The following is a 16,185-nucleotide window of genomic DNA, read 5'->3' as shown; positions in this document are numbered from 1 at the left end:
ACAGAGATCACTAGATCTTTGGAGATATGTGTTTTAAGTCCTTTGTCAATTTTAAAATAGGATTATTTGGTTTTGGTGTGTTTTATTGTTGTTGTTGTTGCTAAGCTGGAGATCTTAATGTATGGGTTTTTCATCTCTTTTCAGATACATGATTTACACCTATTTTATCCATGGGTTTCTTTTCTCTCTGTTGATAGTACCTTTTATGCACAGATGGTTTTAATTTTGATATAGTCCAGTTGATCTGTTTTCTTTGGAGGATTGTAAGCCAATTTTATTGATGCTTTTCATTTGCATGACTTGGGAGTATAGGACACATGATGGGATTGAGTTGTTCCTGCTTCTCACGTGGATAACTCTTTATCAGTGTTATGATTATTTCTAGTTTCAGTCATAAAAAAAATGTGTCCTAAAAACTATCATTCCAGGATGTCATTTTAAACAGCTGCATCATAGTCTGAACCCAGATTCTGAACATCGGAGTCTGCAGGGTTCTCATCATAATTCTTGTAAGGAGAACCACTCCTTGCTAGGCTCCATTATCAACAGCTACGGCTCATGTTACCTCTTAATGGCCAGAGGAGTGGATGGTCTCATCCTTATTTTACTATTGATAACATTTGAAGAATTTTATATTGAATCTATTTTGATAACTAGAAAAGGCTTGATTGCAAAAGCTCAGTCCTTGTCCCAGATGCCAGTCGAAATAATGAGAACAGATTTTTGTGAAAAAGAAAAAAAAATAAGTTTCATTGATTTACTAGTATGTGAGGAAAAGAGTAGACTAACATTTCCAGAGCTATTGTCTTCTCTTCAGGGGGGAAACAAAGGGCTATTAAAGGAAAATTCTGGGACCAGATTCCAAGTGTGACTTTTTTTTTTTTTACACAGTACCTTTATTTTATTTATTTATTTATGTATGGTACTGAGGATTGAACCCAGGGCCTCACACATGCTAGGCAAGCACTCCACCACTGAGCCATAACCCCAGCCCCACCTAGTGTGACTTTTTTATTCTTGTTAATGAGCTGAAGAATATGATAACCCAGCCTGGGACAGGAAGAATATTAGAGTAGAAAGGTTCATACTCAATGCCTAAAGTAGATCCCTGTTACAGGCCCACTGTTCATTTATTTATTTATTTATTTTTATTTATTCTAATTAGTTATACATGACAGCAGAATTCATTTTGATTCATTGCCCACTGTTTTTGAATGAATCAATAACCATAAAAGTCAATTCATTACTCAGGTAAAGTGAATTTTTCTGCTTATTTAATCAGATACTGTTTTCCCATGAAGAGACAATTATTACAGCTGTTTTCCAATGTTAAGTCACTTTTTTGTCTTCTAAGGACAGAAACGTTTAGTTGTTGTTTTTTTTTGTTTGTTTGTTTTGTTTTTTTTTGTTTGTTTGTTTTTGTTTTTTTCACAGCTCTGCTAGTACTTGGTTTATGTCCCGGGAAGATGTCATTTCTTAACCAAGTTCAGTATACTCACAGGCTCTCAAAGTCATGCCAGGAAGCATTTAGAAACATTGAAAATCTGTCATCAATTGCAATAAAGAAGTGAAATGCTAGCCATTAAAGTTTTTAGTAGAAAAATCCAGAGTAATAAAGAGGAACTTTAGCAGAAGGATTCTTGAGAAATTGAACACTAACCTTATCTTAATTTATATTTTTGACTTAGATTTGCTACCACCTTTTTGTCAGTTTGGACATTGTAAAGTGGCCTGTGTATGTGGCTTATCACATCCATCTTGATGTGGTAAGTTCTAAAACAAGTTCCACACAGACAAGATAAACTGGGTTTAAATGGGCTGGCTGCAGCATGAAGCTAAGAATCCAGCAAAAAAATTATACAACAAAGAAGATAGTATCCAGAAAGCTGGGGAGGACAGCTGTTTGACCTTAAGGTTCAAGCTTCCAGACTGGAAAGAGAGTGAGCAAGCCTGCAGTTCCTTTATTTATACAAAAGGGGGCTTCAAAGGATATCCAAGGAATGTTCTTTTGCCCAATAAGGTGGGAGGTGGACTGTCCAGGCCCAATGGGTAATGCCCAACTACACAGCAGCCTCTATAGCCCAGCCGAACACTTAGATCACTGTTTGCTTTGCATAAGCCACAAAATGACTTGTAAGGCCAGACTAAAATCTCCTTGGCTTCAAGGCCAAATAGAGGCTATGCAAATAGCTCAGGGATGGCCTCCCACAATCAGTGATTGATTCTTCTGCTTAGGAAAAAGAAAACATTTTCAGTTTTGTCTCTAGCACCAGGTTGTCAGAGCTTTCTTCAGAGGTGAATAATCAGGGCCTCATCATTTGACATTGCTGGAGAAGCCAACAGTTCAGCTCTTCTTTGGGACCAATCACTGTCTTTGCACTCTATCTAACCTCTGTAACTGAGGAACTGGGTTAGAATCCTGTGTGGAGAATGAGCTTATTTGAATAGTTTTATGGTGTTGTAGTGAGAGCTGAACAAATTAGGGAAAAAATGTATTTAGAAAAATATTTAAATCCAGTAATCCCACTTTAGGGTGTTTACACAAAATATTTGAAGTCAGTTTGTTGAAGAGGGATCTGCACTCCCACATTCAGGGCAACACTGTGCACAATAGTCAGTTCAGGAATCAATCTAAGTGTCCATCAGCCCATGAATGGATAAAAAAAAAAAAAAATGTGTGCACGAGGGAATGCTGTTCAGCCTCAGGAAAAGAAATTTTGCCATTTGTAACAACATAAATGGAATTGGAGAACACTATGCTAAGTAAAATAATCCAGACAGAGAAAGATAAAAGGCACATGTTCTCATTTATGTGTAAATTCTGAAACTACTGGAGTCATAAAAACAGAGAGTAGAGGCTAACATATAGGGAAATGAGGCAATGAAGGTCAAGGTGAAATCTCCTAAGGCAGGAAGGATAGGTTTTACTTTTTCTGAGAGATACACTATACTTGGTGGTGAATCCAGCAAATAATACTGTACAATTCACATTTGCTGAGCATAAATGTTTTTACCATAAAAATTATGAACATTTGAAGCAGTAGGTATCACTATAATTATTTTCATTTTATTATTCTTTAACATTGTGTTTTTGAAACATAACATCACTTTGAACCTAGCACATATGAATATAATTTGTCCATTTATGAAGAAAAGATAAATTAGATCTATAAGTAGATACAGCACATGGGTTACCACATTGAAAAAACTGGATGTATTAAATTCTTTAATAATTATACTTATTTAGTGTCAAATAAATCACCTTACATATTAGAAGGAATTTTACTGTCCTTTCCCAGAATCATGAATATTACTGTATTATTAAATGTGCGACAATAAATTGAATTGGATTTTTGCTCTGTCCCATATTTCTAAAACTGCCATTCAACATGTTGTTACATTATTTCAAATCCAAAAGTTAAACAACTTGTTGCCCCTTGGACCAGCCTATTTTCCATTCAATTTAATTACTGTGTGAACTTTTAAATTATGAACAGCCTGAACTCTTAGTTCTTCAGTCTTTAGGTGTGAAAAACAAACTACGGACTCTCTTTTTTTCTTTAAGTTAGTTGAGATTATTCATTTGACCTTACATTTATGAAAGTGTTCCTTTGTCATTTAAATGATGCACATCATCTTTTTCTCTGGTTTTTCCTGTTATTTCAGTTGTTTGGTTAGGAAGGGAAGCTGCTCCCTATTTCAGGGATGTTGGCATGAATTCATGAGATACTTATTTCTGTTGAAGTATAAATTAATTGAGTACTTTTCATTCTAAATCTCAATTATTTTACCAAGAAATAAGCATTAATAGTCTACATACATGTGATCAAATTACTTTTTATTACAAAAAAGTATCAGATTTATTTCTGTTTTGATCACTTTGGAAATCTTGTAGGATAGTGGCTGTTCCATATCAAGGATAGCTGTCAAGGCTACTGATGGTCCTGGCCTGGGTGACTGTAGTAAGGAGCCGAGTGCAGGTTTTATCAACACCTCATTTCCTTCCACATGCCTTAATTTCTTATTACTTCTCCTTAAAACCAAGCTGGCACAAAACTCAACTCAAAGTAAATCAAAGACTTAGACGTAAGAACAGAGATTCTGTACCAAATAGAACAAAAAGTGGCCCAAGTCTTTACCATGTTGGCTTAGGACCTGACTTCCTTAACAAGACTCTTAATATGCAAGAAGTAAAATCAAAGAACAATAAATGGGATGGATTCAACCTAAAAAGTTTCTTCTTAGCAAGGAAAAAATAATGTGAAGAGAGAGCCTACAGAATGGGAGATAATCTTTACCACATTAACCTCAGATAGAGCACTAACCTCTAGGATATATAAAGAACTCAAAAAACTCTACACCAAAAAAAACCAAAAAACAACCCAGTCAATAAATGGACTAAGGAACTGAACAGAAACTTCACAGAAGAAGAAATACAATTGATCAACAAATATATGAAAAAATGTTCAACATCTCTAGCAATTAAAGAAATGAAAATCAAAACTACTCTGACATTTCATCTCACTCCAGTAAGAATGGCAGTTATCAAGAATACAAGCAATAATAAATGTTGGAGAGGATGTGGGGAAAGGTACCCTCCTACATTGCTGGTGGGACTGCAAATTCTTGCAACCATTATGGAAAGTAGTAAGGACATTCCTCGGAAAACTTGGAATAGAACCACCGTTTGACGCAGCTATCCCACTCCTCAGTTCATACCCAAAGCACTTAAAATAAGAATATTACAGTAATGCAGCCACATCACAAAGATACTCAGCAGTTTTTTGAGTCAATTATTTATAACAATTCAATTCACAGTAGCCAAACTATGGAACCAACCGAGATGCCCTTTAACAAATGACGGGGTAAATAAAATGTGGTATATATACATAATGGAATATTACTTGTTAGGGTCCGTAAACAAGTCAAAATGGCACCTGGCATTTTGCCAGAGGGAGTGGTTTGTGAAGTAACGCCAGCTAGCCATTAAGATGATAGAGATTCCTTAATGACTGACTGCTGTGTCTAGATTATGTCAATTAAGTTAAGCTGTGTGTAATCATTATGATGAGGATTCCTTATTGGTTGACTGCTGTATCTAGTTTATGTTAATTAAGATAAGCTGTGTGTAATTAGTTATATATATATATATATATATATATATATATATATATATATATATATACCCCTACTGTCCTACAATAAACGGCTCCCACTCCTGCTGTATCAACCTTCACAAATTGCTCATCACCCCCCGGTTAGTTTGCTGCAGCCAGACTGCGGCAATTACTCAGCCTTAAAGAAGAATGAAATGATGGGATTTGCCAGTAAATGGATGGAGCTGGAGAATATTATACTAAGTGAAATAAACCAATCTCAGAAAACCAAAGACCAAATGTTTTCTCTGATTTATGGATGCTAATTCACAACAAGGGGTGGAGTGGCTAGGGAAAAGTAGAAGTGCTTTGGATTAGGCAGAGTGAAATAAAGAGAGGGGAGAAGGTATGGGGATAGGAAGGATAGTAAAATGAACTGGACAATATTGCCTTATGTGCATATATGATTACACGACTGGTGTGATTATACATCCTATACAATCAGAGGAAGGAGAAGCTATACTCCATTTATGTATGATGTGTTGAAATACATTCTACTGTCATGTATAACTAATTAGAACAAATTAAAAAAACTGGATAATCAAATATTTTAACCTTTGGGAGCTTTATTTAGGCTTACTTAGGTTAATGTTTCTCTTTTCATATTTTAGGAATGATATTCAGCATTTTTTGTGAGTTAATTTGAAGATGAGAGGGTATTTTATGTTAGTTCAGGCTGTCATAGGAAAATACCATGTACTTGGTGGCTTAAACAACAGAAATTTATTTTCTTTCAATACTGGAGTCTGGAAGTCTGGGACCAGAGTTCTCTTTCAGTAGATCAGACTCCTGTGAGGGTCCCTCCCTGGCTCTTAAATGGGGCCTTCACTTCCTCTCATGGCAGAGAGCACCTAATGTTTCTTCCTCTCCACCAATTCACTAATCCCATGATGGGGGCTCCAATCTCACGACCTAATCTAAGCCTTATTACTTCCCTAAGGACCTACCTACCTCCCAGGACTGTCACATTGGGGACTATCTCTTCAACATCTGAATTTTAGGGAGCACAAGTCCATGCACAGCAACCTAAAACTGGTATTTTAATATGTGTCGTAGTGTGGAGTCACAGAGGCACCACTGAGACACAGAGTTGGGGGAGCAACTAGAGGCAGGTCACACTTTCCTGTCCATTGAAACCTAAAGAGCTATGTTTGTTTTTAAATTGTATTTGATGTTACATTATTTCTGGGAGGAGTTCTGTGGGAAGAAACCAACCTAAGAGCACTGAGTTGATTGAGTTGCTTTTGTTCCCATTCTGTCCTGGCAGAGCAGGGGTGCTCTTCTTCCTGATGGTCTACCAGTGTCTCAGCAGCGTGTCAGTGATGGAATTCTTTGTGAACCAGAATCAGCTCTTTCTGTGAGTTGGTCTCTGTTCTGGTAAGGGGCATTGCTGGCTGGGGGAAAATGTTCAAACCCAGAATTGGAACTGAAATGTGATTCTTGAGATTACTGATATTTTTCTTTTCTTTTTCTTTGTATTCTTTTCATTTTAAATTGCATATCTTTATCATGTACAACACAAGCTTTTGAAGTATATATAAAGATTACTAGTATTAATTGAGAAAAAGCAAAATCTTGATTGGGGTGGAAAAATCAAGAGTGTATAGGGCCTGTTACAAAGAAAAGTGAAATTTTATGGAGGGTATGGCAGCAAATACCAATTCTGTGGAGAGGAATAAAGGGGCTGAGAAATATCTTTTGTTTTTAGAAAATAATAGGCCATAATGACTCTCTCAAAGAAATTTTCAAGAGATTTGGTAGAGATTAATTGGTAGCTTAAGCAGCAATTTGGAAACAGGGTATGAAGTTGACAAAGTATGTGCCAAGAACAGCCCTGAGTGAATCATAGACTGGAGAGAGCCAGAGGGCAGCCTTACAGGAAAGAGCAGGGTGGTTCTACCCCTGTATTTTTCAAAGATGGAGGAGATTTGTCCATGCCTACATTCCCAGGACAGGAATCACCAGAGAGGGAAGGAGTGAAGATTGTGGTGAAAGAGTTTGGAATTTGGGGAGAAAGGTGCCAGGAAGAGGGGATTTGATTGCTGACAGTGGTGCAATTGGAGGCATGATCACTGAAAGAAGAAGTATTTTTCTTTTTTTAACATGAGAGTAGAAGTAAACAAATTTAGTGATATCAAGCGGCTTGGAGGCCTTGGAAAATAACAATGTCAGCATCTTCCCACTCAGAAATGGGGAAAAGGAAAAACAACAGTTATCCCTGAGATTGTCCCATAAAGTGCTACTATTCAGGCTGAGGCAACCTCAGAGGAGAAGTAGAGTCTCTGAGGAGAGTGAGGGGACACAGATTGTGTGACCCTGGAGAGGTAAGGTGGGGCCAGAGTGGGCGGCAGCAAGAGAGGGTCACAGCAAGAGTCTCATGGGGTGATGCTCCAGGGAAGCTGCACCTGAGGTGGAGAAGGGTGTAGGGGGTCATCCTGGAGCTTGTGGGAAGCTGTAGAGTTAGACCTGGTGGCAGCAGGAGTCTGCACAACAGCATCTCATCTGGGCTGTGTCTTCTTGGACTAATTGGGATGTGTGGTGTGTGTTTTTGTTCTGCAGACACGAGCACATCAGTGGATACTACAAGGTGTCGTCTTATTTCTTTGGAAATATATTATTTGATTTACTATCCAGGAGGTTCTTGCCAAGTTTTATATTTACTTGTATACTTTACCTCATGATGGGTGAGTAACAAGACAAATAGGATGTGTCTTTAGTTGGATATGTAAAAAATTTAAGTTCTGTTTGCAAACATATTTTTGATTCCAAAAAAATATTTTACAAGCTATAAGGGAGGAATCATGTATCTATTGTATACTCTCTAGAATAGACTTTTGCCCAAGTAAACGTTAAAATGTATTTACAAAATTATATTTTTCTGAGGGATGCCATGTGTCATACTCAAACACGGAAAACATTTGTGGAACTATTTAAGACTGCGCTATAGGAGCTGGGATATTTAATGCCTATCTATATTTTTCTGTATATCCTACTTATGTATCTCTATATAGAAATAAAATATACATAAGCAGATAATATCTCTAATATCTGCAGAGATATGTAGAGAGAGATAAAAAAGAGTGTACATATATATTCTCCCCCTGTCCCCTTCTCTAAGATGGTGATTTGGGGATTTATTGATGTTATAAAAGTACTCATTTGTTGAAGTAGACAGAATAATTTGTGCATTATGCTCTGGCTTCATTGAATTCTTATTTCTATGTTTCACTGTTTGGTACATGCACACACAAATACACACACTCACATATACATATACACACACCGGAATATACTTTCTTTGACAACATACTAAAGGAGAACCAGTAATAGAGCTTAAAATTTTCATTTTACTAATAAGAAGTATGTCATAAGATTAGGTATGGAATCTAGAACAATAGATAGATCAAACAATAGATCAGTGTTCTTGTAACTGTTTGAAATCTTCAGACCATATCACACAGATCATTAGTCATGATAATTATAAATTAGCTTAAGAAACTTGACAGCCCCATTTTCAATCACAGAACCATGTGACAATTATTCTAAGGGCTTTAGCTTATGAAGACACCTCCCCTCGGTAACATGAAGGGACACAATGAAATTTGTGACCCAGAGTAGTTGCATAGTGGATGAGATTTGTGTTCTCTTCTTCATTTCTCAGAATACTGTAGTGCTATTGGCACACAAAAAAAATAGCCCCCAATATACCATGAGTTACACAGAACTGATCCCTTCCTTTCTTTTTAAGGATTAAAACCAGAAGTGGAGGCTTTCTTCATCATGTCCTTTACCCTCATGATGGTGGCTTTTTCATCCATTTCCTTGGCACTGGCCATAGGTGCAGGTAATAGTGACACAACTACAGCAACACGTATTGCAGACATCTATTTTATATTTATGATGGTGAGTGTGTACTGTTCTTCTCTGGGACACAATTTTTCCCCTTGCTTATGCTTGTACCTTCTTGTCACGTAAGCCAGCTGCAGTATTCTGTGTTTGTGATTTTGATGCTTTTAGGAGGTCACAGACTGAAATATGGTTTTGTTAGTTTATAATGTAGTTACTTAACTTAAGCACAATGTCCTCACTAATGTAATTTTAAAAGATTTCTTGCTGACATATTATGAAGCCCTTGATAAATTGGAACTTACAAAACCAGAATAATTGGCTGATTCCCTCACAAAAGTCACCAGGCTGTCTGCCTGCCTTTCATGCTGGTGTTAGAGAACCCAGCTGTTTTACCAGCAAGGTGGTTTGGTTGGATTCATTACTCTCCAATGTGAAGGTCAAGATTCATGAGGAGTGTAACAGGAGTCTAGCTTGGATATTTCCTATATCTGTGGGTCTAGCTTGGACATCTTTATAACAGGGAGTCTAGATGGACACCTCTTGCATTTTGATAATGTTTTAAAATTACAGGAAAAGTATAAAGTCCATAGTAGTAGCTCTTGTCTGGTTTCCTGAAAATCTCCCACCATGTATTTCTGTTTCATCTTTTCAAAATCATGGTTATTAAATCTTTATCTTTCATGCTCCTAAAATTTGTACTCACATAAATGAAACAATAGATAAACAGAACCTATTACCTCACTTTACCCCCTTACAACATCAGCTAAACAAACACGTTCAGCCTACAATAGGAAGAGATGGCTTTCAGTGACACATATGTAGCACATATACTTTAAACACATTTTTTATTAGTGTGGTTATCCATATAGTTATCCATAATGTCAGGGTTTGACATAATCATTCAGGCTTAGCTTGCACATACTCTTGCCAAAGTTTAGTTCTTCACTTTCTGAATTTCAAATCTACCAATGTATACCATTGAGAAAGTGATATTTATATTTCATCTGCTATAAAGAAAGTGTCCTTCAAAAAATAAAGATGTTTTGTTTGATTTATTTGATATATGATTGTTATTTAAAGGTTTCTATGTAGAAATTTAAAAATGCAAAAATTGCTTTTCACCCAGAGAAAGGTCAAGGGTGGCATATGCAGGCACAACGCAGCTCTGCCATTGCTGTGCATATTCTAACCTCCTTTGCGTCAGTTGGGTCATGTGTTGTGTGGGTCTCTTAGCTGCCTCTCATTCATCTCCAGCATTTCTTCCTGAGTCAGCATTGCAATACTGCTTACTCATAGCTTTAAATGGGGGGATTTACCACATTTTCTTCTACTATACCACCTTAGGCCATTTATCAGTTCTAGGCTTTGGGAAACCTGAAGCCTGCATTCTGAAACCCAAATTCTTAACATCATGGATACAAAATACAAACTCTTGTAAACAACAAATCTTGTTGCTGTTTGGAAGTAGAGAGGAATACGTAATGCTCAGGAATGTCCCTCTATCTATTCCTAATTTTTGGGATTATTAGGGGGGGAAAATGGTAATAGTATAATAAGAAGAGTCAGGAGTCAGCTCATTGTGTCTGTGAGTTCTGCATTGGAAGATTCAACCAACCGCAGATGAAAAACATACAAAACAAGAATTATGTCTCTACTGAATATGAATAATAGCTTTTAGTTATTATTCCCTAAACTATAACATATATATGGTTACATGCCTATGGTATAAGCTACATATGTAGCATTTATATGGTATTTGATATTATAAGAATCATGGAGATGATTTAAAATATAAAATATGTTCATAAAGCATAAAGGATTTACTTTGGGTTCCATATTTTTAAAATGTGATGCTATTTTGAAATAAAGGGATTTGAACATCTGCAGATTTTGGTTTCTCTGTGTGGGTCCTGGCACCAGTTTCCTTTGGACACCAAGAGACAAGTGTACTTCTTAATCTTCCATTATGTAGGAGTACAGAGAATGTTCTTGACAGAGTATTGACAATTAAGGATCTTCCAAGTAAGTAGAATATATAATATAGATTATACTCTATTTTCCTTAACTTAAAACCATAAGCAGCCTTAGCCATGCAGAAATTTATACATGCAAAGGAAGACTAATGTTTAGGGCAAGTGCAAAGTATTTCAAGAGTTGTTCCTAGAGGAAATGTTTAGAAGGTTGTAGGGTTCTTGGAGCCTATCTTCTCTAGAATTTCTTATGAAATTCCTGGACCAGTTCTAACCCATGATTTTTATTTTTGTAGATTTTTTTGGGTCTGTCATTATATTTTGAAAACATGACTCCTCAGCTCTCATGGATTCATTACTTCAGCATTCCTTATTATGGCCTAACGGTAAGGTGTCCTTGACTGTCACTGTGAGTGGGTCCCCAAGGTGGGAACAATGCAAATAAAATCTACCCATCTGTTTCCCCTGCCATGACCTATGAATACCTTCCATCCATAATTTCCTTTCAGGAGCAATGGATGAGGATTTCCTAATAGCCTTTTTTAAGCACAATGTCAGGGACTCATTTCTGGTTTTCTTTAGTCACCCTGTGGTTTGAGGGCAAAGAAGGGTGGGGAGAATAAATCTCATAGTAGAGCAGAAAGATTGATGAAAACATTGTGTTTCAGTTCAATGAGGAAATAAATAAAGGGATAGGAGACTGAGATATTTAGCTTATGATTAAAGGGAAATTATAAGAGAAGCAGAGGCTAAATAATACTCCTAGCCCTATAGCTCTAGCAAAGGAATCAACTCCAAAGAATGCTGTTTCTTAATGCAGTGTAACCAGATTCTAACTCCTATAAGTGATTTTGATGAAAACAAGAAATCATCATTACCATAAATCAGTATTATTCACTGAGCAATACTGTATCATTTTGGTTATAAAGCTTATAGGGTTATACAATTAAGGAAAGAAGAAGGAAGTCGCTATGGGATTCCAGCAAGAGGTCTCCCTTCTTGGCCAATTGGAAGCAATATCCCAACCTTAGGCCTCTTGATTTCCAGGGGCAATAACTTTAGTTACTTCGCTGTGGTACACTATGAATATGCAACTTGGTATGCCTTTGAAAATACCATTAAGGATTAAACTTGAGGACTTAATTGTGATAATTCTTTGGAAATTTTTTGAAATTTAAAACCACCTTGCCTTACTCTTTGTTTCACATAGGCTTTGCTGCATAATGAGTTTTTGGGACAATACTTCTGTTCAGCACTCAGTACAACACCTGGCCGTATATGTTCCAACTATGTAATGTAAGTTGTATACAATGTTATAAGGGGTTTCCTTATCACTGAGATGAGGTATAGGGGGTCCTATGGTGTTAGAGGTGGTACAAGTCTTTTTAGGGACAACAAACCTTTCTAAGCCTACATTTTCTCACTCATAAAGTGAGTCATTATGCACTGATGCATGTGAGTATGTAGTACTTATATTCTGCTATAATCAAATTGTTTTCAATGTGGAGAAAGGTTCACTGGGGCCTTTTGAAAGATTAATAATGTTTGAGTTTTTGAGTGATTTTGAGTTTTCACTTTTCAGAACATTTGAATTTAAAACAGGCTGCTTTAATAGTTTAGCAAAGCTTATAGTCTTGATATATGGATTCTGTGCTGTCTGCCCAGACCATGGACCACAGTAGGAGCTAACAGGCAGCAGGAGCATAAAGGGAGTAACATTAGGATCTGGATCTAGTGTTTCCCTCTGCTCACATAGTGTTGTGTATGACTGACTTGGGATTCTCCCTATCTGTGTTTATGTTCTTTAGTGAAAACACATATTTCAGCAACTTGAGAAAGAAATCTCATTTTTGCATCATGTCCTTAAAACAGAAATACAGGTTTTAATAAACTTAGAAGTCCTTGTATTCTATTTTTAATATTTTACTTAATCATTTGAAATTGATACAAAAATAATGAGAGAAAAGAGAATGCTGGTATCCTAAATCCCTTTTGGGAGTTCTTAGTAATATGAAAAATTTCTATTTTGAATTACCAACCATAAATACCTCCAGGAGGACAGGTTTTATATACTGGGCCTCCTCTCCTTGGTTTGATCTAGGTGTGTCATGTTTGTAACACAGAGTGACCACCAGACTGCTGGGCAGGATGCAGTGGTTGGAAGTGTGGGACTAGATAAGGAGGAGCCATCACAGGCTTCATGCTCACATAGGGCTCCTTCTCACAAGAAGAAAGAAGCAGTTCCTCTTACAGCAGAGAGGCCATGGCTATTTTAAGAACTGCTAAATATCAAATGCACAAGAATGGCAGCAGGCCACCACTGAGGCTGCAGCATGTGTTTTAGTACCAGGTGCTTTTCCACCTGTGGAAGAAGCACCTATATGCTCCATCCTGCTCTGTTCCAGCTGGCTTTTAAGGTCTAAGTCTGTTTCCTGGGCCTGCAGGTAATATCCTGTGGCTGAGTATCTGCAATGCTCATCACAGTGTTGGAGTGAGAGCCGACAGACATGACTCTGGCTGGAAGCCCTTTCTTCCCTCTGTTCCTGGTTTTAGAATTCTTAGCCTGTTTTTAGGAGGGTTATCTTGAGGGTAAGCAGAACTACAAGGAACTTTGATCATCTAAGGAAGGGGCATAGGCATCACCATTTAGGCTACAGTTTTCCTCATCAGGAGTAAGTGAAAGATCACTTTATAAACATTTCTGTCCTTGAAGAGGATAGTATTACAGACTTGGAAATAAATGAATTTGAACAAGTAGAAATTTGGTTCATAGTGTGACTGTATACTTGGCCAAGTTCATTAAGCCAACTTCCCTTCCTCTTTTAAATGAGTATGATATCTATACCCCTTCAATTTATCTTATTCTAATTATTTTATTCTAATTATTAAGTAAGATATTAGGTGCAAGTTGCTTAGCATAGTATCAAGCTAAATTCTAAGTTTTCAATGACTGGTAGCTATAGCTATTGTGTATAAAGGGATAATTGTTGAATTTTGTTAACCTATAGATTTTTTTTTAAGGAATAGCAATATATTGACTAAAATTTCACAGATGCTAGGAATGAAGTTATGTCCTTTCTGCATTTGATTTCAGGTGTTCTGGTGATGAATTCTTGATGATACAGGACATCGATCTCTCACCCTGGGGGTTGTGGAAGAATCACGTGGCTTTGGCTTCTCTGATGATTATTTTTCTCACAATTGCATACCTAAAATTTTTATTTCTTAAAACACCAATTTTAAGTTCTGCTTCAATTTTCTATGAATTAGATCCACATTTAAAAAGGACCTTGATTTAAGTATCTAATGAGAATATCTTGTTATGTTCTGTTCATTTCCATTACACTATAGATCAGCAACAATTATTTTTAATACAAAAATACAGGACAACAAATTGAATTAAACATCAAATAACCCAAGCCAAAACCTAATGATATTACATGTTTCATTTTAATTTATCTCATCAGACAGCAAGCATTAGGAAGAAATGCTGGCTAATTTATTAACCTAAGGGGGAAAAAAGGAGGATTTAACTCTAGAATTTCTTGACAAGTTGCTAATATTTCTGGTATCAGTTTCCTCATGTTCAAAATGAGTAGGCAGATTAGTAGCCCTCCAGTTGTAATAGTCTATATATCTTTGATCTGCCGTTCTTCAATAAATAACAAATGTGTTAATGTTGTTTTGGAAGTAAAAAACTTCAAATACTTTCTCTGCTTATATTTCTTGAATTAAAAAGATCCATGCTGATAGAAAATTATAGCATGTCCTACCACAGCAATATCTGCAAAGTCTCCTGCAAGAACTTCCCAAGGCTAGATTTGGCCATTCCTCGGTCTTTTTAGCTTTGAAAACCTTAGATTTATGAGTCATTGCCTGCTATATCTGTCCCTGCATAAGATATTTCACTACTTGGATGCTTCATTTATTTCCATATATTCTCTGCATTGTTCATTTACCTGTAACAGGAAAGTATTTACAGTTCAGTGAATTTTCATATTTGAGGATATGTGTGCAACCACTAACCTAGGTCAAGAAGTGGAACATTACCACCACACTGGAACTCTGCATTTCCCTCCCCAGCACTATTCTTTCTCTCTCCATTGTTGTTTTGAATGGTCACTTGGGTATTCATCTCTGTTTTTGTTACCAAAACATCACTATATCTCAGGTTTTCGCTCTTTGGTACACAGGTACATGCTTAAAACCCTCTTAAACTTTTTAAAATTTATTTATTTATTCTAATTTGTTATATATGACAGCAGAATGCATTTCAATTTATAGTACACATATAGAACACAATTTTTCATGTCTCTGGTTGTGCACAAAGTAGAGTCACATCATTCGTGTCTTCATACATATACTTAGGGTAATGATGTCCATCTCATTCCAGGATATTTCCTACCCCCCAGCCCCCTCCCTTCTCCTCCTTTCCCTTTGCCCTATCTAAAGTTTCTCCATTCCTCCCATGCTTCCCCATCCCCCATCTCAATTATAGATTAGCTTCCTCATATCAGAAAAAAAAAACATTCGGCATTTGGGTTTTGGGAATTGGCTTACTTCACTTAGCATAATATTCTCTAACTCCAACCATTTACCTGCAAATGCCATGAATTTATTCTCTTTTAATGCTGAGTAGTATTCCATTGTGTATATATACCACAGTTTCTTTATCCATTCATCTACTGAAGGGCATCTAGGTTGGTTCCACAATTTAGCTATTGTGAATCGTGCTGCTATAAACATTGATGTGGCTGTGTCCCTGTAGCATACCCTTTATAAGTTCTTTGGGTATAGACCAAGAAGAGGTATAGCTTAGGTCAAATGGTGGTTCCATTCCCAGTTTTCCAAAAAATCTCCATACTGCTTTCCAAATTGGCTGAACCACTTTGCAGTCCCACCAGAAATGTATAAGTGTTCCTTTTTCCCCACATTCTCACCAACACTTATTGTTGTTTGTGTTCTTAATAACTGCCATTCTGACTGGAGTGAGATGAAATCTTAGAGTGGTTTTGATTTGCATTTCTCTAATTGTTAGAGATATTGAACATTTTTTCATATGTTTGTTGATTGATTGTATATCTTCTTCTTAGAAGTGTTTGTTCAGGTCCTTGGCCCATTTATTGATTGGGTTATTTGGTTTATTGGAGTTAAGATTTCTTAGTTCTTTACATATCCTAGAGATTGATGCTGTATCTGATGTGTGTGTG

The 16,185-nt window shown here is 36.6% G+C and overlaps 1 protein-coding gene across 1 annotated transcript in view; it reads left to right on the top strand.

Annotated features, from left to right (window-relative positions):
* Window positions 1-14,685, top strand: part of LOC114078826 (broad substrate specificity ATP-binding cassette transporter ABCG2-like) — a 53,950-nt gene extending 39,265 nt beyond the window's left edge. Inside the window, exons 11-16 of the mRNA XM_071614827.1 lie at window positions 6,424-6,513; window positions 7,716-7,840; window positions 8,905-9,059; window positions 11,272-11,361; window positions 12,186-12,271; window positions 14,070-14,685. Of these exons, the coding sequence (XP_071470928.1) occupies window positions 6,424-6,513; window positions 7,716-7,840; window positions 8,905-9,059; window positions 11,272-11,361; window positions 12,186-12,271; window positions 14,070-14,274 (751 nt within the window). The 3' untranslated portion in view covers window positions 14,275-14,685. The remainder of the gene's footprint in view (window positions 1-6,423; window positions 6,514-7,715; window positions 7,841-8,904; window positions 9,060-11,271; window positions 11,362-12,185; window positions 12,272-14,069) is intronic.
* Window positions 14,686-16,185: the final 1,500 nt, after the last annotated feature.

The sequence above is a fragment of the Marmota flaviventris genome, chromosome 7, assembly GCF_047511675.1.
Source record: "Marmota flaviventris isolate mMarFla1 chromosome 7, mMarFla1.hap1, whole genome shotgun sequence".
In the NCBI taxonomy this organism is placed as follows: domain Eukaryota; kingdom Metazoa; phylum Chordata; class Mammalia; order Rodentia; family Sciuridae; genus Marmota; species Marmota flaviventris.
Note: the sequence above shows the minus strand (reverse complement) of the source record. Positions and strands in the feature narration are given on the sequence as shown.